The sequence below is a fragment of the Paramacrobiotus metropolitanus genome, unplaced genomic scaffold, assembly GCF_019649055.1.
Source record: "Paramacrobiotus metropolitanus isolate TYO unplaced genomic scaffold, Prichtersi_v1.0 Parri_scaffold0000059, whole genome shotgun sequence".
Classification (NCBI taxonomy): Eukaryota; Metazoa; Tardigrada; class Eutardigrada; order Parachela; family Macrobiotidae; genus Paramacrobiotus; species Paramacrobiotus metropolitanus.
In genome coordinates, this window is record NW_026570279.1 from 653535 (window position 1) to 679941 (window position 26407).

At 44.0% G+C, this 26407-nt stretch overlaps 1 protein-coding gene across 2 annotated transcripts; it reads right to left on the reverse strand.

Annotated features, from left to right (window-relative positions):
- Positions 1 to 4720: 4720 nt before the first annotated feature.
- Positions 4721 to 12412, reverse strand: LOC129593071 (ATP-dependent RNA helicase DeaD-like). Of its 2 annotated transcripts, XM_055489256.1 has the most exons (4): positions 12354 to 12412; positions 11856 to 12029; positions 8818 to 9297; positions 4721 to 5239 (listed from the first exon to the last, which is right to left on the reverse strand). In XM_055489256.1, the coding sequence occupies exons 1-4, from the start codon at positions 12409 to 12411 to the stop codon at positions 5190 to 5192; spliced, it is 762 nt and encodes a 253-aa protein (XP_055345231.1). In that variant the 5' UTR covers position 12412; the 3' UTR covers positions 4721 to 5189. The 2 variants fall into 2 exon arrangements, with proteins under 2 accessions (XP_055345231.1, XP_055345232.1); XM_055489257.1 differs by lacking the exons at positions 11856 to 12029; positions 12354 to 12412 and adding an exon at positions 10629 to 11017.
- Between the last annotated feature and the right edge of the window lie 13995 nt (positions 12413 to 26407).

Here is a 26407-nt window from a genome sequence, read left to right on the forward strand (position 1 = left end):
AAAAAGTAGCCAAATGTCTTTTCGTTTTCCCATTTTTTTCAAAGATAAATGTCAGATTTCGCACATTTGAATAATGTGGGATTTCTCACGTACGTTTCAGGCTTTTCTCGGCGCCTTTCCCCACCGGTTTAGCTACGTGGACGATAACATTGAGGGCGTCGGAGATGTCCACATGCAAGTTAGTGGTGCCGTGATTCGGCTGTCCGGCCGCGCCTGCCAACAGTATTCCTCATGCACAAATAATTTTGAGAGAATCTGTTAATTACACAGAAAATATGTACACTATTCAAATACGTATTCGAGGCGTATGTGCGCATAATACGACGGACGAATAACCTAAAAGTATATTGAGTTTGAAAGCAGTTCCGCATTCAGCTGCGATCATGTGAAAAACTAACGTACAAAAGCATCGAATTACATTATATCGCTCGTTAAGTTACCAATAAAGTAACTTCCCGGGTAACTAATGTATGAGTACAGTCAATAGTTTGTCAAGAAATTTCTCCGCATCTGTTATTCGCTTACCGTAAGCAATGTACATTTTGGGTCCGAGATCGGGCGGATTGGACTGGCTGGGTAGGTAGCGGGAGAGATTGAAAACGCCGGTGATGTTGGAGTAGCTGCCGATGGGCAGCGCCCGCATCAGGTCGGCGTAGTGATCTGCCAGTTTTTCACGAAATGTAGCATTTGTCGGCCAGTCTTTGATCTTCAGCAGACGCGGCACTTTGTTTTTATTCCGCAGCCGCTCTGCATACGCACGAATCATATTCATTTACAATTATCTCATAATCACCTACCCTAACGAAAACGTTGTTAAAGAAAGTGGCCCGGTACATTGTACCAAATTGGTATACATGCATGAAATCTTTCACTTTCGCCCACACCCAAACTCATTTTTGTTTCGGTTTTTGATATTCTGCAGCCAGATGATTGTATGCACTGGCGTGAAAACCATTTTTGCGTGCAACATCCGGTTCGAAAGTTATGGCTGTTAGAAAATTTCAAAAGGATTAACTGCATTCCGTTGTCTCACTATAGGTCTCATTATAACCGTTACCAAAAGTCTCATTACAGTTCGATCGTTTTCAGATTTTGCATGTAAATGCAAATAACCCCGAATAATGTTTTTACACTGATCCACTGGTCTAGCATGTTTTTCAAATTTAAAATTAATTTAAAAATAAAAAAATGTGAAAATTCATTTTAAAATCTGGAGAAAATCGTGAAAATCTTTTGGTACACCTGCAAGCATTTTCATTTTTTGAAATTTCCTAACAGTCATTGCTCCCGAACCGGATGTTGCGCGCTCAAATGCTTTTCACGCCACTGGCTACAAATCATTCGGCTGCAAAATATCAAAAACGGAAACAAAAAGGGGCGAAAATCAAACTATTCGTGCATGTACACGATTTTGGTACCATGTTACCGGGCCACTTCCCTTAAGCTGGACAAATATATTACGAGGCAGCAATATCCGATTTTTTATAAACATTCTAGCCTTGCCGATGTTTGCCATCGGAATCAAAGCAAAGAACATGTTAAAAGAAAGGTAAAACCCGTATTGTGTGTTGGTCTGAAATAAAGTACATCTCTGTTAAAAGAGATAAAAAGGAACTACCATCGTGGTTTAAAACCACCAACCGCTGTAATTGGTGAAGCCTTTCCAAAAATCTGCGTGTGTCATGCCAGGCAGCGGCTCCTGTGGCTTCTTTAGGCAGTCCATCAACAGCACCTTCTCCCGTCCGAAACGGTTGTGGAAATATTCGGGAAGCCAGATTTCAGGCTGCGATAGACGCTGGTGCACGCCTCCGACGATCACAGGATGTCCTGAGCACCAAGACCAGCGCTTTCATGAGAGATTTAATTATTACATGTTATGAAAGCGTCCAGCAGCCGCGAAAAATAATTATCTCAATTGAATTTACTAAAAATCACCAACACAAAATGTGGCTTAAAAGTTACTTTTTAAACAATTTAATAACTGGACAACTATTAGTTCAGCATCCTATCGCGTTTTATCATTTGCACATCCCAAAATTGCACTAGCATACTGCATATGAAGCCGGCAAAATTTGGCATGTTCACGGTTAACGGCCGGCGACCACATTATGGGCGAAATGTTCACGGAAGAAATCATTCTTCCTTGTCCTAGAATTATCTTACATATCCACTGAAATAATCGTGCGTTACCTATTCCATTCAGGAAATAACCAATAACATGTTTATGCATGTACTAACGGACGGCAAACTTATGCTTTCAGAAAACGGCCAGAATCATAACTGTTATTTCTGGCTTTGGTTGAACGTATACTCGTAATGCAATAACCGACATAGTAGCTGCGCTATTTTACTCCAACAACAGCCACACGATCGAGACTTTCCGTTCACTTCATATAAAAAGTGCAGCTTAAGAAAAGTTAGAATTAGGTGTTTCACCGCTGTTGAAAGGGTATTCGTGATCACGTGAGCTGACGCTCGCACGTTGAACTTGACGTTTGCAGCTTGCACAAATAATTCTTCAGTTTTTTTGTAGTCTCTCGAACTGTATCCTAATACCAACTAAACTAACTGGGCATTGGGCAAGCCGATATAAAACTGTAACTAAAGGTGGCAGAAAATCGTTGAAAGATCTGTTCACAGTAACTAATGATGATCTTTGTCGCTGCAGGAAATGAAAATTAAATACTTATGCACTTACAAATACCGATGTAAACAGTTACGTGTTTTAATTGGCTTTGCAAATGAATAATTATTAAGTGCACAGTAGGATTTGTTGTCTTACAGCAATGGAGCAGTGCTTTCTTCTATTATTATTATTATTATTACGGCACAAGAGCAGACAAGTGAGACAACCCCAAAGAGACCTCAAGTCTGGTCGAAAGTAACTAAAGTAAGTAATAGACAGTAATTATTGTTACACTTTAGTTACTTTGCTTGTCCATTGCCCATATTCAGCAACGACTCTGCAATCTGCATTACATTTGTTAACCGGAGTGCCGCATAGAGGCTTATATTTGCAAAAACCTGGTACCGTGCGGTAATCGGATACCATTGATGTTAGTCGCTCTTGTAAGGAGAGCTGTACGGTAACCGCGCGATAAGTTTGCACCACAGAGTGCGGTACATGGAAATCGTCATACACGCTGCAGCACGTTCTACGTAACGTGTGCGCTGTCCGATCGGGGGCAGGCAGCGCCCGGATCTAAAAGTGGTACAAACTTATAGCGCGGCTACAGTAATTCTTCGTCGGCTGTGTGTACGCTGCGCTCGATAACATTGGCGCCAGGCAGGGATGTTCACGTTTGTGAGCATGCGTGCCGCCCGGCAGGGATGTTCACGTTTGTGAGCATGCGTGCCGCCCGGGGATGTTCACTTTTATGAGGACCTGCTCCGAGCCGGTTTTCTTAACGTGTACAAACCATAAAACACTTTTGTTTTGTTAGTGATGAACATGAAACTAGAAAACAATTTGTATGAAAGTAAACCGATTAAGTAGAGCGTTTAACGCAGCAAATGCAACGGCAGCACTGCAGTTTCGCCTTACCACGCACACCACATCTTTAGCAACGTCTTCGCATAGAGTATCGGCAAAGGCTTAGTTTTTAAGCCAGTTTTATGCATAATTTGTTCATTACTATGTACAGCATGCACACGTATACGAGGAGATGAACGGTAGCGCATTTTAGCGTTCCCTGTACTTGCTGCTTTAAGGCGGCTGGAGTATGACTTTGTGGCTAAACATGGTGCTTATATACCGCGCCAGATTTAGCCATCTGTGCTGCCGTAACGTCACGCTCCAGACAGGTGACGGCAACAATACAGGGGATTGAAATTCGCTACTGCCAACTACGCGTGGTGTTACTGCGCCAGCCACATATCCTTTTGTTTGGAGAGCGATTCATATCATAAGTAGCCGTATCATGACCTGTACATCCCTACCCGGCACTCATGTTCACAAGCGGCCAATCTGGCGGTAGTAATCAAATTAAGGGATTTGGCCCGGTACATAGCATCAAATTCGTGTACATCCATGGGAACTTTGGCTGTCGCCCACTCTCAAAAAGTTTTTTGCCTTTCTTTGCACACCGAACCAGAGTTGTACAATTTTTGTTCAAATTTTAAAATGAATACTAAAATTTGGTTCGTTTAAAAACGATTTTTATGCTAATCTCTACATATTAAGAGCGTTAGCCTTAGCAAAATTCCGTTCGTATTTCCTTTTCTCAAACGATTCACTAAACCACACTTCGGTGTCTGTAGATCATTCAATAGCGCTGAGATCATGGATTTGCAAAAACGGGTTTGTTTTTCGGACAATTTAACGTGTGGAAGACAATTTTGAAAAAGTTATAGCGTACGAAGTCTATGGCAAAGTGAGGAAGCCACCACTGCAAAACCAAGCCCGTCACCGCTGTAACACATCATCCACAAACGCAGTTCTGGTAATTCCGTTTAAGCGCTGCACGGGATCAAGGCTCATTGTTCATGTGTTATACAGTGGCATTCGAGCTTATTAAGTTTTCATCGAAAGACTGTTTTGAGAAAGAAAATGAAAGGTTTGGGAGACTTTCAAAAGGTTCACACGCTAATTAGTGGGAATCGTTAACTGCATAATCAGCCTGCCGTCGCGGTCTGATCAGTTTCGAAGTTGCAGCGCCTTCATAGAGCGGGTAATATATGATCGTTTCTCCTACACTATACGTAACGGAGAATACCGCCAAATCCCATCAATGATCTTTACTGTAGCCGCACACGATAGATAATGATTCGCTCAATCACAACTTCATCATGGCGCTGAGAAATCAGCATAGAAAACAGACGTCTTTAGACACAGATAGCTACGTGAAGATAGTTCACAACAATTGCATAAACGCCGGATTACGCCGGTGAGCAACACTGTATACATGACTATGCGTCACACAGCACTCCCGTTCTTAAGTTTGAAGCACGGCGAAAACCAATCACTTTGAGAAACGGAACATAACTTGAACGATTGGATGACCGTAATGAAGGAAAACGCTATATAAAAATTACATGAAAGAAGAGGTGCAAGCGTTAAGGCAAGGCATTACGGCGAGGGTTCCCGTAGGGTCCGGGTACGAAGTGTCCGGATAACGGGGCGATCGGTTTCGTCGACGGGCTCGTCCGGTTTCCTGGCAGGACGACGAGGTTTGGTGACGCAGTCCCGCTCAATTTCCACGCGCAGCTCGGGATCCACGTCCTCGACGGGAATGTCCCACTGTGAATCAGTGTCACCCATTAAATCCAAATCAGACAGAGGCTCCGTGAACAGTTTTAGTCTCTTTACGTGGACAACAAGAGTGTTTTACCACGTTTTTTAGTACGCACAGACTGGATCTCGTAGTTAAGCTTTGATTTACGGCTAACCACTTTGTACGGTCCAAAGTAATGTGCGATTAATTTTGGAGACAAACCAACAGGAGTTACCGGCGTATACAGTAACACCAAATCACCGATTTGGAATTCACGCGGTTCTCTTTTGATATTGCCGGTCAACATATAACCAGCTTGGACATTCTCAATATTAGCTTTTGCAACATCACTAGCCAGTTTAAGACGCTCAACGAGAGCCTGACTGTATTCGTGCATGTTATTCAAATTGTTATTCGGAAGTGCACCAAGCTGTGCGTCCATGACTGAACGGCACTCACGCCCGTACAACAAATAAAATGGTGTTTTATTTGTCGAGGCTTGCTTACTGGTGTTGTAAGCTGTAGTGACATATGGGAGATGTAGGTCCCAATCTTTTTGATTATCACTGACATACAGGCTAAGCATAACGGCTAAAGTTTTATTGAACCGCTCAGTCAATCCATTACACTGTGGATTGTACGCTGTTGTGTTCAGATGCCGCGTTTGACATAGCACTAGAACTTCCTGAACTACATCTGACAGAAATGGACCACCTTGGTCACTCAAAATTCTTGACGGCGCACCGTGACGCAGTATTACTTGATGCACCAAGAAATTAGCAACTGCAATAGCGGTCTGCGCCGGAATAGCTTTGTTTCCACATATTTTGTCAAATAGTCAGTACAGACTATGACATACCGGTTGCCTTTAGCGGTACGGGGAACAGGACCAAAAACATCCACTCCCACCATCTCGAATGCAGTGCCCACTGGAATTGGTTCAATAAGACCACCGGGTTTATCAGTTGGGACTTTACGAAGTTGACATTGTCGACAGCCGCGTATGTACTTACGCACATGATCACGCATGCGCGGCCAAAAGTAGCGCTGACGCACACGAGTATACGTGCGCCAAAATCCCAAATGACCGGATGTACGCTCGTCATGACAAGCGAACAATATGTCACGTCGCAAATGTTTTGGTACTACGAGGAGCAGTACGTCTTCCCCGTCAACTAACGCTTTGCGATACAACAAGTTGTTTTTCATGGTATAACACACAGTGTCGCGAGACACCAAACCGATTGCCAACTTGTCAATCACATCACACAGTCGTGGGTCTTGCACCTGTTCATAGTGGAAATCTGGAGTGTCGGTCATGGCTACTAACATGTCCATTTCGACATCAGCACTGTCAGCTGGTTCGACGGGATGTCGCGATAGCGCATCCGCATTCTGGTGACGTTTGCCGCTACGGTATACAATTTCAAAATTGTATTCTTGTAACAAGACCGCCCACCTGCTCAGACGACCGGCTAATTCACGCCGGCTCATAAGCCAACACAGTGCACAGTGGTCTGTCACAATGCGAAACATCTTACCATACAAATAAGGTCGTAACTTTTTAACCGACCAAACAATTGCCAGACACTCTTGTTCAGTGACCGCATAATTACGTTCTGCGGGACTGAAACTTTTGCTAACGTACGCCAACACCCGTTCGCAGTCACCCAGTTTAGATACTAAACATGCGCCTATTCCAAGGCCGCTAGCATCGCAGTGTAGCTCGATCTCAGCATTTGGATCATAATGAGCTAAAATCGGCGAACTAATTAGTGCGTGTTTGAGTTTTTCGAAAGCAACCATCTGTTCGGAAGACCACACAAACGGTTCGGTTTTTCTCGTTAACCGTACCAGCGGTTCCGATAGACCGGCAAAATCCCGTACAAACCGACGAAAATACGAACAAAGTCCTAAGAACGACTTTATGTCCGTGACATTTTCTGGTACTGGATAATCTGCGATTGCCAACAGTTTATCGGGATCGGGACTAATACCATTACGGTCAACGACATGACCAAGGTATTTGGTGCAATCGGACGCGAAAACACATTTTGATGGTTTAAGCACAATACCTGCGTGGCGAAGCTTGCGCAGTACGGCATCAAGGTGCTCCATGTGCTCTTCAAACGTCTTCGAATAGATGAGTACATCATCTATGTACACTATAACAAACTGCCATCTGAATTCATTCAGTATTTTGTCCATTGACCTTTGAAAGGTCGCCCCGGCGTTACACAAGCCGAAGGGCATACGGCTGAATTCATATAAGCCGTCAGGCGTCACAAAAGCGGTACGGTCCTTGCTGGACTCCGCTACGGGGATCTGCCAGTATCCCCACGCCATATCTAAGGAAGTAAAATAAGCGCACCCACCTAACTGATCAAGCGCGTCGTCCAAGCGGGGCATTGGGTACACGTCCTTCTTGGTAACAGCATTGACCCGGCGATAATCAACACAAAACCTCGTTGTGCCGTCTCGCTTGTGTACGAGTACAATGGGAGACGACCACGGGCTACAGGATGGGGTCACAATGCCTTGGCGGAGCATTTTATCAACTTCTGTACGAATGACAATACGCTCGGCCCACGATCGCCGGTAAGGAGGTTGGGACACTGGCAATGCACTGCCTGTGTCTATAACATGCGAAACTCCTTTTACTTCGCCAATAGGGCGTTCAGCAGTGGGAAACACGCTTACGTGTTTGCGCAACACAGCGTGCAACTGTTCAGTTTGATCGGCAGTTAAATTTGCACCACACTGAAGTTCTGGGAGTTCACACGTTTCAACCACCGAGCACTCTGGAACGCGGTCAACATACATTGGTGTCGCAGACGCAATATTCTGACCCTTACCGATTGTTTGGGTCATGCGAGAGAAATTTGCACACGCCAAATAACACACATTGTTGACAATTTTGACTAGCGCGTTTGATGTACGTAACCCTTTTTGAGCGAACGTGTTAGCGTTTGGGGAAACTATAAACTCCATATTTTCTGGTTTCACACGGCCAGGAAATAGATTACGGTTTAGTTGACATTTCACCCAAGCTACGTGACCAGCGGGAATGTGCACTTTGCGACTTGCAACAAGATTCCGCGCTTTCCATGGCCTGAACTGTTCGCCATCACGTTCATCAAAGCGCCGTATAGTACGACCGGCATAATCAATTACTAGATCCGTTCGCATCAGAAAATCATTACCGACCAATAATTCACGATCGTACGTGTCTAGCACAAGTACGTTAATTTGGTGCGAACAGTTTGCCAATAACACATCAACACAAATAGTGCCGACAGGCGATATCAATTTGCCACTAACACCTTTAACGGGCCGCCCGGTATATGACTGAATACACAGATCTAACATCTGTGCACAGTGCACACTCATAATCGTTACAGCGGAGCCGGTGTCAATCACAGCAGGCACGGCCATACCATTAACATATGCCGTAGTGCAAACTGGAGCCGGAACAGTTGAATCGTCATTTGGTTCTTCTATCGGAAATGCATCGAAAGGAAAACCAGCAAAATCAGGGGGATCAGACGTATGAGCAGCTAAACCCCTGTACTTAGCTACTCTCTGGAGTTTAAATTTCCCTCACCTTCCGACGGCAGAGCATTTCCATGCTTCGCGTGTGCCGCTTTACGTTCCCGCATGCGATCCCAACACCGGCTTTCTTGGTGACCTTGCCGACCGCAGAAATCACACCGCGACTTGTCGTCTTGGTTCCGTTCAACCGTCACAGCCGGTTTGCGGGATTCGCCATTGCCGCCGTTGCGTGTACCACCACGGCCACGTCCACGAGCACGACCTCGGCCACCGCGACCACGGCCTCCACGGGCACCAGCAGCGCCTCCCCGTACAAACGTTTGCGTCAACACAGGCGCGGCTGACTGAGTCTCGGGAGGTGTCGATGAGCCGGCAGCCATCTGGAACTCTTGCTGCAAACGGGCAGAGATAGCTCTGTCCACAGCCTGTTGAAATTCACTGGACTGCAGCACGTTTGACACGTTTGCTGAACTGACATCACCGGCAGCAGTTTCGTCGTCTTCACTTTGCTTCTGCTTTGCCGAGACTTCAGCTGTCAAAATGACATTTGTGTTAGAACTTGTACGTTCCGAATCAACTTTTAACACCTTGAAACGTGTCAATAACTCTTCCGGTGTTGTCGGATTAAGCACCGCCATATGATTACGTAGGCTTGTACTAAGACCGTTCAACAGGTAGCGCACTTTCATTTCGTTTGATATCGCAGTATCGACTTTATGACAAAGGTCAATGATAGAGTAGTAATATTCAACCAGTCTCTTTATCCTGATTGAATTTGCGATTTTGCAACTTGTTCTGATAGTCCCACTTCTCATCCTCACTGACAAATTCTGTGAGAAATGCAGTACGCAAAGCGTCCCAAGTCGCAAACGGCTTTCTGAGGTTATACCACTGCTTAGCGGCACCAGCCGTCAAGTAGAACGCAAACCGTTCATTTTGGTTTTGTCCAGCCAATTCGACATGGTCGCTGCTTCTTCAAACTCCTTCATCCATTCACGAGCGTTATGCTCTGAAGGCTTGAATTTATCGCACTGCAGCGGACCACTTACTGGAGCGTCTGTTGCGACCTTTACAAGACTCTGTAGGCCATCAGTAAGTGCTTTAACTTGTGCATCCATATTGACACTTTCAGTATTATTAACGTCAACGAGAACCGTTGCAGTACGTTCTGGTATATCGGTCAAGAAAGGTGACTGTGTACCTGTCTCAACGAGTGGCGAAGCGTCACTTTCAAGTATAACAGCCGACTGTGTTGAGCTTAATGCGGTAACAGGCTCATCGTCATCTGATATTAATTCTTCATCAGATTTGATTTCGCCCTGGGCACGCCTGACCTTTTTCGGTTTTGGCAATTCGCCTTCTGCAAACTCTGCTTGACCGTCTGAACGCAACGTCCGTCCTCCGGCTTTTTTTAATATGTCTGCTTCTGTATACGGAAAAGTCTGTGTAGCAGCTTTCGAACTTGAAGCTACAGTTATTGAACTTGCGACAGGCTTATCTGCTGCTGCAGTTGCAACTGACTTATCTGCTTTCTTAGTTAGCGGTTGCGTTGATTTCCGCTCTTGTCGGACATTAACGTCGACAATTATTTAACCAAGAATAGCATTACAAATAATGTTGGATTGCGCCTGGTGCAGCATGTATCCCAACACGACATTAGCAGTCAAACTACCAGCAGATAAGAGAATTAACAGTTGAGTTGACCACGAGCAACAGCTCATCAACTTTCTGATCGGTGCTACTATACAGTTCAAAACTTTACACATTTTGAACAAAAGCAACAACCAAATATTGTACGATATGCGATTCTTGTACGAATATTACATTCAAAAGAACTATCCGCTGAATAACGGAATCACATACCCAAAGCCGCTTCCACCGCCTTTAAACGTTCATTACAGGTGTCGTAAAGATGGGTATAAAATGGATCAATAACGGGAGCCGTCATATCGACTGAGAACAGAAAGGTCACCGGGCTATTACGGTTGCTAAACGCATCCACCCAGGAGCGCCATAATATATGATCGTTTCTCCTACACTATACGTAACGGAGAATACCGCCAAATCCCATCAATGATCTTTACTGTAGCCGCACACGATAGATAATGATTCGCTCAATCACAACTTCATCATGGCGCTGAGAAATCAGCATAGAAAACAGACGTCTTTAGACACAGATAGCTACGTGAAGATAGTTCACAACAATTGCATAAACGCCGGATTACGCCGGTGAGCAACACTGTATACATGACTATGCGTCACACAGCACGGGTGCTGTAGTGTTTGTTGCGAAATTTCACTTCACCCTTTTTGGGAGCGAAATTGTTTATTTGTTCCTGACATTTTTGGTTGACTGAAATCCCGGGGTGGACCAGACCCTTGCCGTTAGAATTTGTGTGAGGGTTGGGTAATGGCCCCCTGGCCGAGGTCATCTATGTCATTAAAAACATAACATTGCGTCCAGTTTTAACCAATACAAAATTGTGCGTAAACATTTACACTGCTACCAGTTTAACTGTTTGTTGCTTTACGATACAGACATTGGTTCCAATTTCCAAAATTAATATCACAAAGAATTCGGCAAGCTGAGAGGAAGTGTAATTTTTATGCGAGCGCGGTTTTGTGTTCTTTAGTTACTTACAAAAAGGCTAAAACATAACCACGAACACAGTATACAGGAGTGCTGAATTTTATCCCCAATGTATAGAAAGCCTGCAACTCCATGCATAACTTCATTTGTGAGCATTTTCGCCCGTCAAAAATTCTCACAAGCATTTTCGCCCGTCAAAATATGCTCACACCGTGAACCGTGAAGAAGTGAACATTATGTCATACATACGAGTACATCGCCGGTCACCTGATATCGGTATACAGCGCGATTCTATTTTTGCCGCCAGAGAATGCGTGACTGCCCTAGTAAGTGACACCGCATTTCTGTTTCGAAACCTATAGTTTTATTCTTCCAATTTACAACCACTTGTGGTTAACTGAGTAAGTAAATTACCCTTGACGGCATGCATAAATGTACATGGACGGCAGCGAATAAAAATAACATACTGGCTGTATTACATCGCAACCCAGTGAACTCACCTTTCGTCCATTCCAGTCGAAACTCTTCCAGCGCTACAACTTCTTCGCGTCCGGCTGGAATACGATGGATGTGTCTTTCGGTCAGCAGTAGCGGGTCCGCCTCGGCCGTCTTCTTCGGGGGAAATTCACGGGACCCAGCCAGCTCATTGCACCGCATCTTGATTGCATCTACCGCTGCAAAAATTCAAGCGGAAAGATTCTCAATATACTTTTGTAAAGAAATGGTCTTTCTCTGGAAATACCTGTAAAGCAATTAAATAAAAAATACTCACAATTCACATGTAGTATAATCAAATACGAACAATCCACATTTCAAATGACACATAATACCTTATACAGATGCTTAAGTACACTTTAAAAACTAATTTAATAAATTTAACAGTTTTTATTAAATTTTACAGATTTCTGTCAGCAAAAATTAATTGGCAGCAAAAGCGAAAAAATAGAGGGTAAAATTTCCTAGACAAGGATAATTTCGCCCTATCCAAGCGTGATAACCTTTTATAGGAATCAGGCGTGTGGTGCGCAGCTCGTGCTTGAATTCGCTGGCGGCCATTCCGTCTGCCTGCGCCTGCGTAACGCCCCGAGACAAGGGTTTTGTTGGGTTGGCGCAACAGGCCGGCCAGTTGTATCTGTCCTGCGGAATTTCCCTCATCTGAAGGAAATCATCCCGGTTGTACACGGCATTCTTCAGTTTGCCTTTTTCTCCTGCAAAAGTGACAGCAAAACAGAATCAGTGCATTACTGGATCAAAACATTTTCGATCAAGGGGGATAGAAAAATCGGCGTGAGTCTGTAGTGGCGTGGTAACCGCTGACACCGAAATTACAATTGTGAACGAAAAATCGGCGTGAGTCTGTAGTGGCGTGGTAACCGCTGACACCGATTTTAATTAGTTTAAATTTGCGCAGGCTTAAGAAAAAAAAAAAAAAAAAAATTGTGAACTTTAAACTTGTTATTCCGCATATAAATATCTGTAACTGCCCCAGAATCAGTCGATAAGGATGCGAGCTGAAAGACATAACAAATGCCGAATTTGCAGAGAAAAAGCCTCTTGAAGCCCAAATAAGAAATGAGTAAAAGGATCACAGAATAAAATATGTTGATTACTCTTGTATGGCAAAAGCAATACAAGACAAAAAACTGACAAAAAATTCGTAAATGACCATATTCACATTTTAGATCGGAGCGCAGTGAAGGTCCTCTAATTCAGGCTAAATGAAAAACTGTCTGTCTGTCCGTCCGTGTTTGTTACGGAAGCAAAAGATGATGTCTTATGCGGAAGTAAAAAATGACGTCATGGGAGGATAAGGGACCAAGAGCGGATGTCGGATTTTCTTACGCTCAGTTGTACAGCATTTACCGGATAAACATGCATATAGCTACGTACTACGTATTACGTAGTAAACAGGCGTATGGTAGCTGGCATATGGCGTTACTAACATACAAAACACCCGAAAATTACCCTTTTTTTAACTAAAATGCGGAAACATTTGCCATATTTTTGGCTACAGGCCCACGCTTGGGCTACAGCCTGCAAGTACTCACTCGATGTGTGGGACACGTTTATACCGAAGTGCACTAATGCCCTTATACCGGGCATCAGTTTCAACAGTTGTTTGGAAATCTGATCCCTCAAACCCTGTAACTACGTATTTTAACACTCGTTCAATGATCCCCGCTCTGTCTATTTTTTATACAAGAAACAGCCTCGGCTTCGCCTCCGTGTTTCTTGTGGTCAACGGCAACTTTATTTGGTTTTCAATGAATAGGTATTTATAGGTATGAATAACATATTTCGTCGAAGTATTAATAATCGGTACATCGTATTAGCGCAAAAAAACGGATTTTGTATGAAACACGGGTTTGATTTTTCTACGAGTATGATTTTTTTAATCAGTTCATGAGTCTCTCAAATCACCATAAATTCCCACAACTGAATTCATGATTCTGTGAACCTTAACCTGAACAATCTGGATAGTGGAAGCTCGGTCACTGGTTCTGCAAGTACTGGTTCTGCAAGTGACGAATCTGTGCAATGGACAGAACTGCCTGCTTGGTCCCTCGTTCACCTAACGGATCCGGTACACTGGACAGTACCGGTAGCTCGGTAACCCGCTTACCTAACGGGTCAGGTACACTGGACAGTACCGGTAGCTCGGTCATTCGTTCGCCTGACGGGCTCTGTTGACCCGCTAGTTCGGTCACCGGCTAGCTAGGTTACCTAACGGGACATTTGTGCTGGACAGTATCGCCTGCTTGGTCACCCGATACCTAACGGGTCCCGTACACTGGACAGTACTATTATCTTGTCATTCGTTCGCCTAATGGGCTCTGTGCACTGGACAGTATCGCCTGCTTGGTCACCCGCTTCCCTAACGAGTCCCGCACTCTAGACAGTACTGGTATCTCGGTCACCCGATACCTAACGGGTCCCGTACACTGGACGGTACCGGTTGCTCGGTCAATCGTTCTCCTAACGGGCTCTGCATGCGCTAGCCTCGGCTTCGCCTCCGCGCATTAAACAGTACCGGTAGCGCATTAAACAGTACGGGCTCCGCGCATTAAACAGTACGGGCTCTGCGCATTAAACAGTACCGGTAGCTCGGTCAATCGTTCTCCTAACGGGCTCTGCATGCGCTAGCTCGGTCACCGGCTAGCTCGTTTGCCTAACGGGCTTTTTGCGCTGGACAGTACCGACTGCTTGATCACCAGCTCACCTAACGGGTCCCGTACCCTGGACAGTACCGGTTGCTTGGTCAGTCTTTCGCCTAACGGACTTTTTGCACCGGACAGTATTGGTAGCTTGGTCATTCGCTCGCCTAACGGGCTCCGCACACTGGACAGTATCGGTAGCTCGGACACTCGCTCACCTAGCGGGTCCCGTACACTGGACAGTACCGGTTGCTCGGCCACTCGCTCGCCTAACGGGCCTCGTACACTGGATCCTGCCGGTAGTTTGGACTCGTGCAGAAATTGTCCTCGATGACAGCGTTACATATATAGTCCTTCTTGTCGTAATAACGGTCTGCTAATTAAATTCATGCTAATAGTTTAAAAGTAGAAATGACTTTCTTGTTTTAGCTATATTTTAGTTGGTTTACGTGGCAACATTGCCTGGTTAAAAATACCCCGATAATACTTAATACAATAATTTAGTTGCATTTGGTGATGGTAGTCAAAACTCTTCCGCTTTGGCGTTCCAAGCGGGAGAGGTTTTGAAAGAAATGAATACTATCTGGCCGGGTTTTCGACTACGGGCTTTCAGAATATAGTATTGGTTTGGGTCAGTCTTTTCTGGTTTGCCGGCTCTGGTGTATCCCATTCGTGGCTATATAGATCTGAATTAGGATAATTCTTGGCGTGATAACGCTGTACTTTGTAGTTTAGCTGGAAATAGTTTCCAAAGGCCACGAATTGCCGGAAATTAATTTACCATGCATGTTCTCTGGCTAAAGGGTCACCGCTTTGGTGAGTATGCAGCGGATTGGGCTATAAATTTCCCCCATTAGCGAGCCGCTGAATCTAAAATCCTGCTGAATTTGCTTTGCTCTTCTCTCCATTGAAATACTAAATTTCGCAAATCACCCGTAACATCAACCATTCCTTTTCAGCCCAGATAAGAGCTGCGCTCTGGTATACTAATGCACCGTTCGGCGTATTTTCGTGTTGGTATCAAGTATCATATTAATTTTAATTTACCTAATTTTTATTATTTATGCACAACAATAAAAACAAAAATTTCCGCAGAAGTATGGAGTATATGACTATAACAAATTCGACAATTAAAAGCCTAACCAACAGAAAACTGATTAATTTACTGTACTTTTCCGCACTTTAGCCAATTTATGCAATAACTACTGTATTTACAAGTAACTTTAAGCGAAGTAAGCCTCCCGCCTCCGGCGACCGGGACGCTCGAATTAGGCTTATGAAGGAATACTAAACTAAACATTGGGCAAAGGCCATCAGTATAACAAAAAGTGCTTTCGCGCAATACTACTTAAAATGATACAAATTTAAACGTTAAGAAAACAAAATTAATGTTAAACGTTAAAAAAATACAGAGGAATAGTAGACTAGAACGTACTGTTGTACAGTGGTCCGATATTCTAGTAACGACTCACTGTACGTCGAAACGATTTCAGACCAACACTTTCTAAACAAAATCAGATTTCAAAACGCAGGCACACCGGAAAATAGGCTATTTATTGAACCTAGGCTACACTTATGCCGACAACGCGCTAACGGACCAAAAAAATCCAGGAAAATTACGTCATGGGTAAGATTGTATTTAGATAGAGACAATACCTTTTTTCGATACGTGCGATACAGTCGACGCACTAGGCGATGTTCTCTGCGTTCTACACGGCCCGCACACCGCAAACCCACAGTTCAAGCAGGTCCAGTGTAAATCGAAGATGGAAGTCTCGCAGACATCGCAGAATTCTCGAAACCCTGCCGGCACCTGCTTGAGGACGGTCTGATGCGGATCCAGCTCTTCAGCGGTAAAGTCGGCCTCCTGCTCCTTCAGGACGTGCAAAAGAGGGACAACGCTGCGCTGCAGGATATAGTCGGCCACATCACGATTGACAGCTGGATCGGGCGCCGCGGGTTGCTCGACGAAGTACAATGCGGGCGAGGTCATGGAGCGCGCCGCATTTGATGCCTCCGTGACGGCGGCATGTACCCGCAGCGAATGCCTCGCTTTTCCCCCCTCGAATCGTTCGTGCTGCTGCATACTAATGAGAGAAAAAAAGAATGATCAACTAATTAGGGCCAAGATAATTTTATTGATCAACACGAGAGGTGCTGAGCATTGTTGACAAGTTTTTTAGTTAGGCTCAGTGCACTTTAACGGTCCAGCACAGGTCGGTCGGCAATGCATGAACGCATAAACTCGTGTATAAATAAAAACAAAAAAAAATATTTTGCATAAAGGCATAAACTGGGGCATAAAAGCATAAACCGTAAGAATGGATTATACGGTACATTAATATGTGTACGGAAGTGTGTAAATTATTGTATAATTATCGAAATGGCTGTGCGCCCCGACAAACCGGGCGCATAGATTTTGGCTTTGCGCCCTGAATGTCCGGGCGCAGAAATATTATGTTTTTCCGGCAACTGATTGATTTTTTTTCTCGATTAACCCCTTTCCCATTTTATCGCATGGTTTACTGAAAAGCTTACTCAAAACATCACGGAATCAGTCTGAGAGATCCTGATTTTCAGCAACTTTATAGCAAGCTTATAACACTGGTTTATCACGTTCTGTGGGTAACAATTGTTATAGGTCATCTAGGACGGCACAGAAGTCCACTCCATGCACAAAACACAATATAGAATGGCACAGAAGTCCACTCCATGTAGCACATAGAATTAGCAAAGCTTATTCCGGTTAACGGAAGTGGCCCGGTACATGGTGCCAAATTCTTGTACTTGCACGAAAACTTTCACTTTCGCGCACTCCCAAACACATTTTTATTTCGGTTTACGACATTCTCTAGCCAGATGATTACTGTAGTGGCTCGCACATCTTGTACCACAGAGTTGGTGTACGGGAAAAATGTGCATCCAATATACACACTCTAACCGGGCAAAACGCACGATTCCCAGTTGGCGTGCATTGATAAATTTCTGATGTTTCTCAACTTCTGGTCTGGAGAACCTTCTTGAATATTAAAAAAATTAGAGCTCTAATAACTATTAATTAAATTTATGCTCAAAAGCAGCCATTAACTTAAATCTTTGCTGTCAGCTCGAATTCAAACACTGATTTGTTGTGGTTTTTGGGGTGCCCTTGCAGAGTGAGGGGTACGTTCAGCAATCAGCGTCAACATTCTACAGCTACAGAACAATTCGAGTTCTCAGATACAGAGCTTCTTTTCTAAGGTGAATTACAATTTTAAAGAAAATGTTTGATTCTGGACAGATTCAGAAGGAGAGTTCATCTTGAAGTCAAATCAAGCATTATTTCGTAGGCGTGCATTTTGCCCGGTTAGAGTGTGTATATTGGATGCACATTTTTCCCGTACACCAACTCTGTGGTACAAGATGTGCGAGCCACTACAGTAGTATACACTGGCGAGAAAACCGTTTGTGGGCGCAACATCCGTTCTGGGAGTTACGGCTGTTAGGAAATTCTAAAAAGTTTAAATCCATTCAGGTGTACCAAAAGTCTCATTATGGACCGATCTCCTTCAAATTTTGCACGTAAATGCACATGGCCATGAAGATCGTTTTTACACCGATCCCAGACTTCCATGATTTTTTTCAACTTTTAAAATAAATTTTGAAATACATTTTAAAAATCGAAAGGCACGATAGAACAGTAAATTGGTGTGAAAACGTTCTTCGTGGGTATGTGCATTTACGTGCAAAATCTGAAAGAGATCGGCCCATATTGAGACTTTGCTACGCCTGAATGCATTTAAACTTTTTGGAATTTTCTAACAGCTGTAACTCCCAAACCGGATGTTGCGCGCACAAACGGTTTTCTCGCTAGTGTATACAAATCATCTGCCTACAGAATGTCATAAAACAAGACAAACAAGGGGTTGGAAGTGCGCGAAAGTGTAAGATTTCGTGTATGTACACGAATATGGTACCATGAACCGGGCCACTTCCTTTAACGTAGCGGAGGTATTTGCAAGGCTGGACGACTTGGATGACCAGTGTCAAGCCGAGAAAAGCCATTAGTGTGTGTCGTTGGGATGTTCATCCCGATAATCGGGGAGTAATGCAACTCTGACTGACAATGTTGCATACCGATTGCACATTTGTGTTGTAGTTCATTTTAGTTGCTATTGTGTCTACTGCAGTAAATCAACTTTAGTATCAGTTAAGATTATTTTCATGTATCATGTAGTTGCGCCCCCCCCCCCCATTCCACATTCTTTTGAGAGGAGACTGGGGGTTGGCTTTAGCAAGGACGACGGAGTCATCTGCACCAGTGACGCGTGTTCCGGTGCTAGTGTCTGCATCCAGTGCTCAAATAAATCTTAATAATTACGCATCGTCGCTGTTGCGGTAGTCCGTGTTAAAGCCAGTAAATTTACAGGTTGTTAAATAAGTTTACAAGTTGTTAAATAAATACAGTAAAAGAAGCCAAATACAACAAAAAAATCTTCGGAAAAACAGCAAATCGCCGATATTTCTGCGCCCGGACATCAGGGCGCATAACTAAATTCTATGCGCCCGGTTCGTCGGGGCGCATAGCAGTCACAGTAATAGTATTAATGTACACACAATTATAATATTATTGTGTATGCGTATGCGTATTATTATTATGCGTATCAAATTTTACGCAATGTCATTAACATATTACTTGTGCACGTTAATGCTTGTACATTAATATGTACTCATTAAAATAATTATGTAAAACTGTTATTATGCATAAGATGTATAATACTTATGTATCATGCATAAGATGGTAAATCAATATGTGTAGTGTGTGGATATCGTTTGCATTAATATGGCCACGGATTGTAAACGGTCAAAAATGTTTGGCGGAAAATTTTGCCCGCAACTTTTCAAAACGTCCAGGGATCGCTAAACAGGCGTCGTAAATTTTGTCTACTCAGTCTTACTTGCGCTTTCGATCATGAAAGGGAACAAAAATGAACAATAGGGATCAGCGATTTTATAATCGGCGAAACAAGCTCTCGGTCTTGTGAGCGTCATCCGACAACTTCCAGAGCAATCAATAAACAGTAATTTTACAGTACAATTAATAAACAGTAATTAAACGTTAAAAAGTAATTTTACAGTACAATCTAGAACAAAATGGTCGCACCTCCCGGCCTTCCATACCCAGCATTCCAAACGCATGTCGCTGTACGACTCAGTCAATAATAATTAATATACGATAATATAATTACTCGTATAATATCTGGCTGTCGTACAAGCGCACTGTGCCACATGCGTACAAAATGCTGGGTATGGAGTGTGCGACCGTTTAGTCCCAGATTGTATCTATAGATACAATCTGGGACTAAACGGTCGCACTGCCGGAAAAGATATCAACGCAACCTGTTCGTATGTCCGCTTTTGTGCCATACACCCGCGGGATCCGGACATACTAACTCGTTACGTTGATATCTTTTCCGACGTTACGTTGATATCTAGCTACAACTTCCTAGGCAGAAAAATACGCTCTTCAAATGATTGGTCTTTTAAAAACTTAAAATTTAAAGGAAAGTTGAACTATGCAAAATAGTAAAAAGGTAACGCGGGTTAAAAATCACACAGGGCGCAGCGGTATGATTTACACGAGCAACCACTGGGATTACTTACTACCGAAGTTCGGCCTCCCGGAAACGACACGTGTTGTCGCCGGAATAATCGTCTTCGCCCCGTAGTTGTAAACGAAAGCAGTCCATGCACATCGGCACGTCCACCGCGACTTCTTTCTGGACGCCGGCTACCACCAACAGCGGCTTCCGCATCTGGATACAACTTTTCCACTGGATGAAAGGCGTCTCACCGGTTGCGCCATTGCGCCGTGCCCGCTTCCTGGACGTTTCGCCGTTTTCCGCGGCCACAATACCGCGCTCAGTGCCCGCTACGCCCTCCACGCTGCTTTCCATTCTACTCCCACGCATAATAGCCCGATATTGTCCTACAAATAGCTTCGTCCCCAGAAACCTTATGACAGCGGAACAAACAAAAATTAAAGCAATCATCCTGACCGGCTCTCTGTACTACGCATCACTGATAAAACTGTAGAAAAATCAAACATGAAGTCGCTAAACCCATTCGTTGGGCCTGTACAGTAATACAGTATTTAGGCGACCGAATATGCGTCCAAATCTGCGCTCAAATAAATGCAGGTTGTTTAGAAACCAAAATTATTTGGCAGGTTCAGGGCTGTTAAGACAGTCCAGCTGTCGTGTTTGCCAGTTTTGCAGACCGTTGTGTTGCTGTATTTTTTTATTGTAGGTTTAAGGTTTAAGGGACACGAAAAAGCCGTGCCTGCTTATACGCACCCCGGGCCTGCAATTACATTCAGACAGGTTCACTTATTATGCTGTCAATATTCAACTCATAACTGCAGGGAACCTAATAAAATGATTTAACCACCTTTGGAAAAAATTTTTCCGTCAAGCAGAACTGCAGAACAGTTTCCTTTGTTTTCTGTCAATATAAACGTTGCGAAGCGTGCGATTAACCGTTTGCTTGTGATTGCAGCATGGAGTGACGGCGGCTAACCCCCCGCGGGCGCCCGCGTCCTGCAGGACCCGTACGTTTACCCCGCTTTACCCACGTAACCGCCTGCCGCTGTCCCTTTCCCAAATTACTAAAACTATCATGGACATGACTAGCCCACAAATTCTGATTCTGCGCCTCCGTCGCGTCGCTGCACGTCTCTTTTGCTCCCGTTCCGTAGTTCAAAGATGTCTATACAGTACTGATTACTACATCGCTCGGTAGCTCGGGGTTTTTTCTACTTGTGATGACGTATTTTTGACCGGTTGAAAAATACCACTGCAACTAACTGCATCCGCAAATTTAATTACTATTTATACCGAATTTTATTGAATATAAGTTGTTTTTTCAAATTTTTTGAGCTGAATCACTACCTTAGAAGATCAAATACAAAATTCTATGTAAAAAAATTGCCAATGCACTCCTGACGTCACAAAACGGACAAAAAGGCGAACCACGGCAAAACCGACAGCGATGTCACCCGACGCGGCAACAGAAATATTCAGCTGTAGGAAATGTTGTTTGCTTTAATAGAAATAATTATTGATTCTTGATATTGTTATCGCGTTGTTAGCAAAAATAGGCATTTTCGTCTGACCGGTAATTCGTAACCTGACGTTTCTGTCTGACCGGTAATCGTAGCCGGACATTTCTGCCTGACCGTCAATTCAAACCGAACGTTTCTGCAAGTCTGCCTGACCCGTCAATTGGTAGCCGAACGTTTCTGCCTGCTTGACCGGCGAAAGTCACATTTCAGCTACGTATATCGAGGCGAAAATCACGTAAAGTAAAGGTATTGTTTACCAGTACCAGACAGACACTGAGCCAGTGCCGGGGACCGTGCTCCCATCAACGCCGAGACATTTCGCCCATACATTATTAAAATTTTTCTGATTTTAAAAAATTGGGGGAAGCTACTTCCTCCAGAAATTCGAAAAATTTGTTAATCCTAATGCGCTAGAGCAGATGATTTGCCCTAAAACCTTTTTTCTAGTGAAGTAGAGAGCCGACCGATATGCGATCGGCTCTCTCGGCAAGAAAATATATTCTAAAGCGAAATTTTTCGAAAGCTAAAGAGTAAGTAAAGAATGGATTTTGGGCCGGGAACCAGGCTGCCTACAAAGCGTTATTGCACAGGCCGGTGTTGCGATCCGTACTGCGATGTTATAGTAAATTATCGTCGCCCTCGAAAAGATTCCTTACTGGCGAAAAATTATCACTGCCACTTTAAGCGCGTCTATTGCGTACCTCAAGCTTTTAAACCGAATGATGGAAGTCACTCTCTTACCGCTTCTGGAATATCTTAGACGATAACGCAGCGGCTTGCTCAAAGAAATCGACTGTAGAATAATGAGTGAAACGGTCGTAGACAAATTAAATATACTTTTCTGCGAGTAACTGGCTTGCTATCAATGTTTTTCCGCCGGTGGAACGGTACGACTCACAGTATCATTATTACGTATGAAATGAATCGAAAGCGACATGCGTTGAACTGCGTTCGGTTGCCTAGATACGAGTACTAGCGCTACATTAAAATTTTATTTTGATGAAATGAGCATTCGGCATAAGCATTGAAACGGGCTTCAGCAGTCATTCGATGCACCATTGATCGACGTAACTCGCATCAGCACCTCGAAATTTATTCCTTACTCGATAAGTCTCGATTAGGTAAACAACGCTAGTATTTCTTATTATCCGATAATCGATAAGGTGTTTTACGGTGTCAGCAGTTGTACTGTATTTTCCCTTCTTGATCTAAGTGCGCGTAGTCGATTTGCGTCGTCTGTTTTAAATTTGATGGTGAGAAAATCTGCGATTTCTACTTGTTTTTATCTTATTCAGATGCGTATTACTTTAGCCTTTTTAGTGACTTCATTGTCTTTTCATGCAGGTAAGTAATTTTATATTCACGCCTGAAATTTGAAAAGATGGTCACAGTAATTTTGAACGTCTTTTGGCAACAACAAAATTCCTTACAAATGGTGCATGCATGTGCAACATTCGTGCATGTACAGTTGTTTTTTGTATTTAATACTTAACATGAACCCTAATACAATTACCGTGATTTTTTAACATTTTTTAATGTTGAAATTCTCGCAGTCAAGTGTCGACGATTATGACTGTTATCTTTGTGGCTATTGCCAATATTATTGAAGTATTACCTTGCGCCGTTGCTCTATCAGATGATTGCATGTAAGTACTATTGTCAATTTCTGATTTATTTAAGGGGTTGATAATGCATTGTGGTTTGATCACCATTCGTCGCCCCGCCCGTATTGTTGCAGTGTTAATCATTCTATTATTTTAACTGTCACCGGGTAATTCCCAAACACGCGCTGTTGTAATAGTGGCATAAATGATGCTTGTACCGGTTGTACGCACTAATGACTAATCCCTATTGGCATTATTAACTTCATGTGCAAAGTTTTAAAGGCGTCGCCATTCATAATAAATTTTTAAAGACAGACTACTTTTAAAGAGAGAGTACAAGTGCAATAGTGCTGCAAGACGCAAGTATTTCAGCGGATGGTTTTGTAGCATTGCATGATTGCTTTTATGAGCTGACACCAATATTGTTGTAAGGTTTCTTTGCCGCGTATCCATGCTTTTACAGAATAACAGACAACATTTGTCGCTGATCAACGAAATTTCAGAATACGGTCCGGCCTATCAGATTTTTTTAATTCAGTTGTATTTGTTTTAAATTTTGCCTTAATATTTCAGATTTTCTAAGGCATTACAATAATTTTCAGCTAGCTGATCGTTTGAGTTTAAGTGAAAATGGAATTTTGCTTGTACAAGTATATTAAAGATTTTGTCATTTTATACAAGTATTTTCAAGTTTATTCTAGCTGTTTTAGTTATTTCACCAAATGCTTGGAAAAGCCGCCGGCGACCCGGGCTCGCACAAATTTAGTTTCGCACTTTTTTAATTTATTTGAGTTACTAACATTATTTATTTGATTTATTTATACATTTTTGCTTTAGTGGCTTTTATGAATGATTTTAAATTAAGTGCGGCGATACTTTTAAAGCTTTGTTGCACTTTCAAAGTGCTACTTTATAAAGGTGACCTTCCGAACATCGCCGAATGCGCCGATGCAGGCGAACAAGCTTTCTGACATTCTTACCTTATGGCAATACAGTAGTTTGAAAGGGCTTCAATACTTTCAAGACTTCGAAAACCAGGCCCGCGCGCACGCCGCAAAATCCGTAGCGGCCGTTTTGCATGTAACGACAGGCGACGCGGCTTCCAAAAACAACCGAAAATGGGCGTAGGGATATATCCGCGCTGCTGCTCCAGGCGGTCGGCAACGGTAGACGAGTGCACCCATTGCTCGAAATACGATGGGTACAGTCCTGAGTGCTGCAGCGCAACGGAATTACGTCTCCCGGTTTTTCGTCGCTGCACTGCTAGCATTAACGGCACAGTGTACCAACCGGAACAGATACAATCGTTTTTTTCAGCTTCTAAAAGATTTCGAGCCGTCCCAATACTCGCAGGCAGGGCAGCCCACTTAGTAAATTTGGCGTTGGACATCTGCCTGCGCCCGTGCAAGCGGTGTTTCGTCAGGTTAAAGCTAGGGCTGATACTGGCATTCCAGAACACCGGCGTCATGGCGCGCTGCAGCGCCGCGGGAAAGATGCCGGCTTCGAAGGGCACCGCGTTGCCCTGGATAAAGGCGAAGGCGTGGTAAATAATGCTTTTACAGGAAAATACACTCTGCCATGTCACCGGCCATCGCGACACGGTTGACGGGACCGCCCATCCCGGCCATGATGTTGTGCATGGTCCGCGCTAATGGCTGAATTTTGATGAGGTACCGATCGTAGCTGCCGTCGTTGTGCACGAGGACGGTCAGCGTGGGCGGGACGCCGGCGGCGAATGCCTTTCGACGGAAAGAGTTGTGACGCAGAATAATCTTCGTCATAGATTGGAGATGGTGCCGCATTCGAAGTCCCGACACTCAAGGACACTGCAGTCGTGGTCGAACTCGGTGTCTACGGACAGGACATACTGCTCATCCAGCGGAGCCGCTGACATTCCACTTAGTGGTCGCGCGTGCAGCCCGCTCGTTGGTAGTTGGCCTCACAGGTGGCAGCCGCGGCAGCGCCGCAGATTCGCAGACTTGCGCTCCATAAAGCAGTTAGCGCAGCGCGTCTTGTGGGCACTCCAATTCAAGACCGCGAACTGACGAACATGCTTTCAAACATCCTAAAGATACTGTATTGCCATACTTTCAATAATACTGCGCTGTAAAACTACTGCAATAGGCTGCAGTTACGGCCCTGCAATGGTGCTGTAGGGTGTAATAACTACTACAAGTAAGCATTTTCTCTCGCGGTGGTGCATAAAATTAATCTGAAATAGTACTAAAAGGGGGCATCTTTATAGTATGAACTAAGAACAGCTGCAATATCTTAAAGCAGCGGCCGCAACGACTGAGTTTTTGCCACATTATGTTGCCGGCAATGTTGCACGGTACATTAGAGTGCAACGACGACGATTTTTACCTAGTACCCAGTGCCTCCTTTTCCGGTCGATTAATTTCTAGAAGCTAGCGTTAATGGCTTAAGGCAGCACTGGCAGAAAATTCATATATGTGCACAGATTCTTAAATGACTTATGCACGGCAGCCAACTTTTTTTTGCTTCATTAACACAGCCTTTTATACCGGCGTCAGTTGGATATACCAGAAATTTATCGTAGCACTAGCTTCAATGTACGATGGATGACCTGCAAACCAATTAACTTTGTTTTATTCTGTTTCAGTTTATTTTATTGAACTGTGAATTAACTTTAAATTAACTTTGAATTTGAATCCGGGAATGTCATTCCCGCTTCTTCGTACAGCCAATCAGGACCACGTGCTCCCGAGCCGTGCAGGATGTCGATTAGGCGCGGGGCAATGTTAGCATCCCGGTCCCGGGATGTGTAAAAAGCGGTGGTTAGACTTTGGCTGCCGACGCGACCAGTTCGTCCGAAGAGGTTGACGTATTCGTCCATGTCGTCCGCCATGCGCGGCAAATCTCAGTTGATAACATGCTTTACGTCCGGAATAGCTAGACCTGAACGAAGAAAAAGCTTAAAACGTCTTTCAAGGCCGCATTTTCGGCCGAAGCGTAGCGAAGGCATTCTATGATCGGCGATTATGAAAGATGTGTGGTGTCCGTCCGTCGGTCACCGCCAGACTCGTACGACTCCCGGCGAGCCAACCGCCACAGACGGTACACATTCTCCTGTCGCTGCATTATCCCACCCAGGATATCCTCGGCCCTTTCCACGGCTTTTTCCATCTGCAGGTATTTGGCGGCGATCCACACTCGGACGTCGTCTTTGC

Coding starts and splice junctions, on each gene's coding strand:
- LOC129593071 (XM_055489256.1), bottom strand. CDS start 12,411: ATGGCCGCCAGCGAATTCAAGCACGAGCTGCGCACCACACGCCTGATT. Junction 12,030..12,353: donor ACGCCTGATTCCTATAAAAG/GTTATCACGCTT, acceptor GAATTTTTGCAG/CGGTAGATGCAATCAAGATG. Junction 5,240..8,817: donor AAATGCTCTGCCGTCGGAAG/GTGAGGGAAATT, acceptor ACTGATTCACAG/TGGGACATTCCCGTCGAGGA.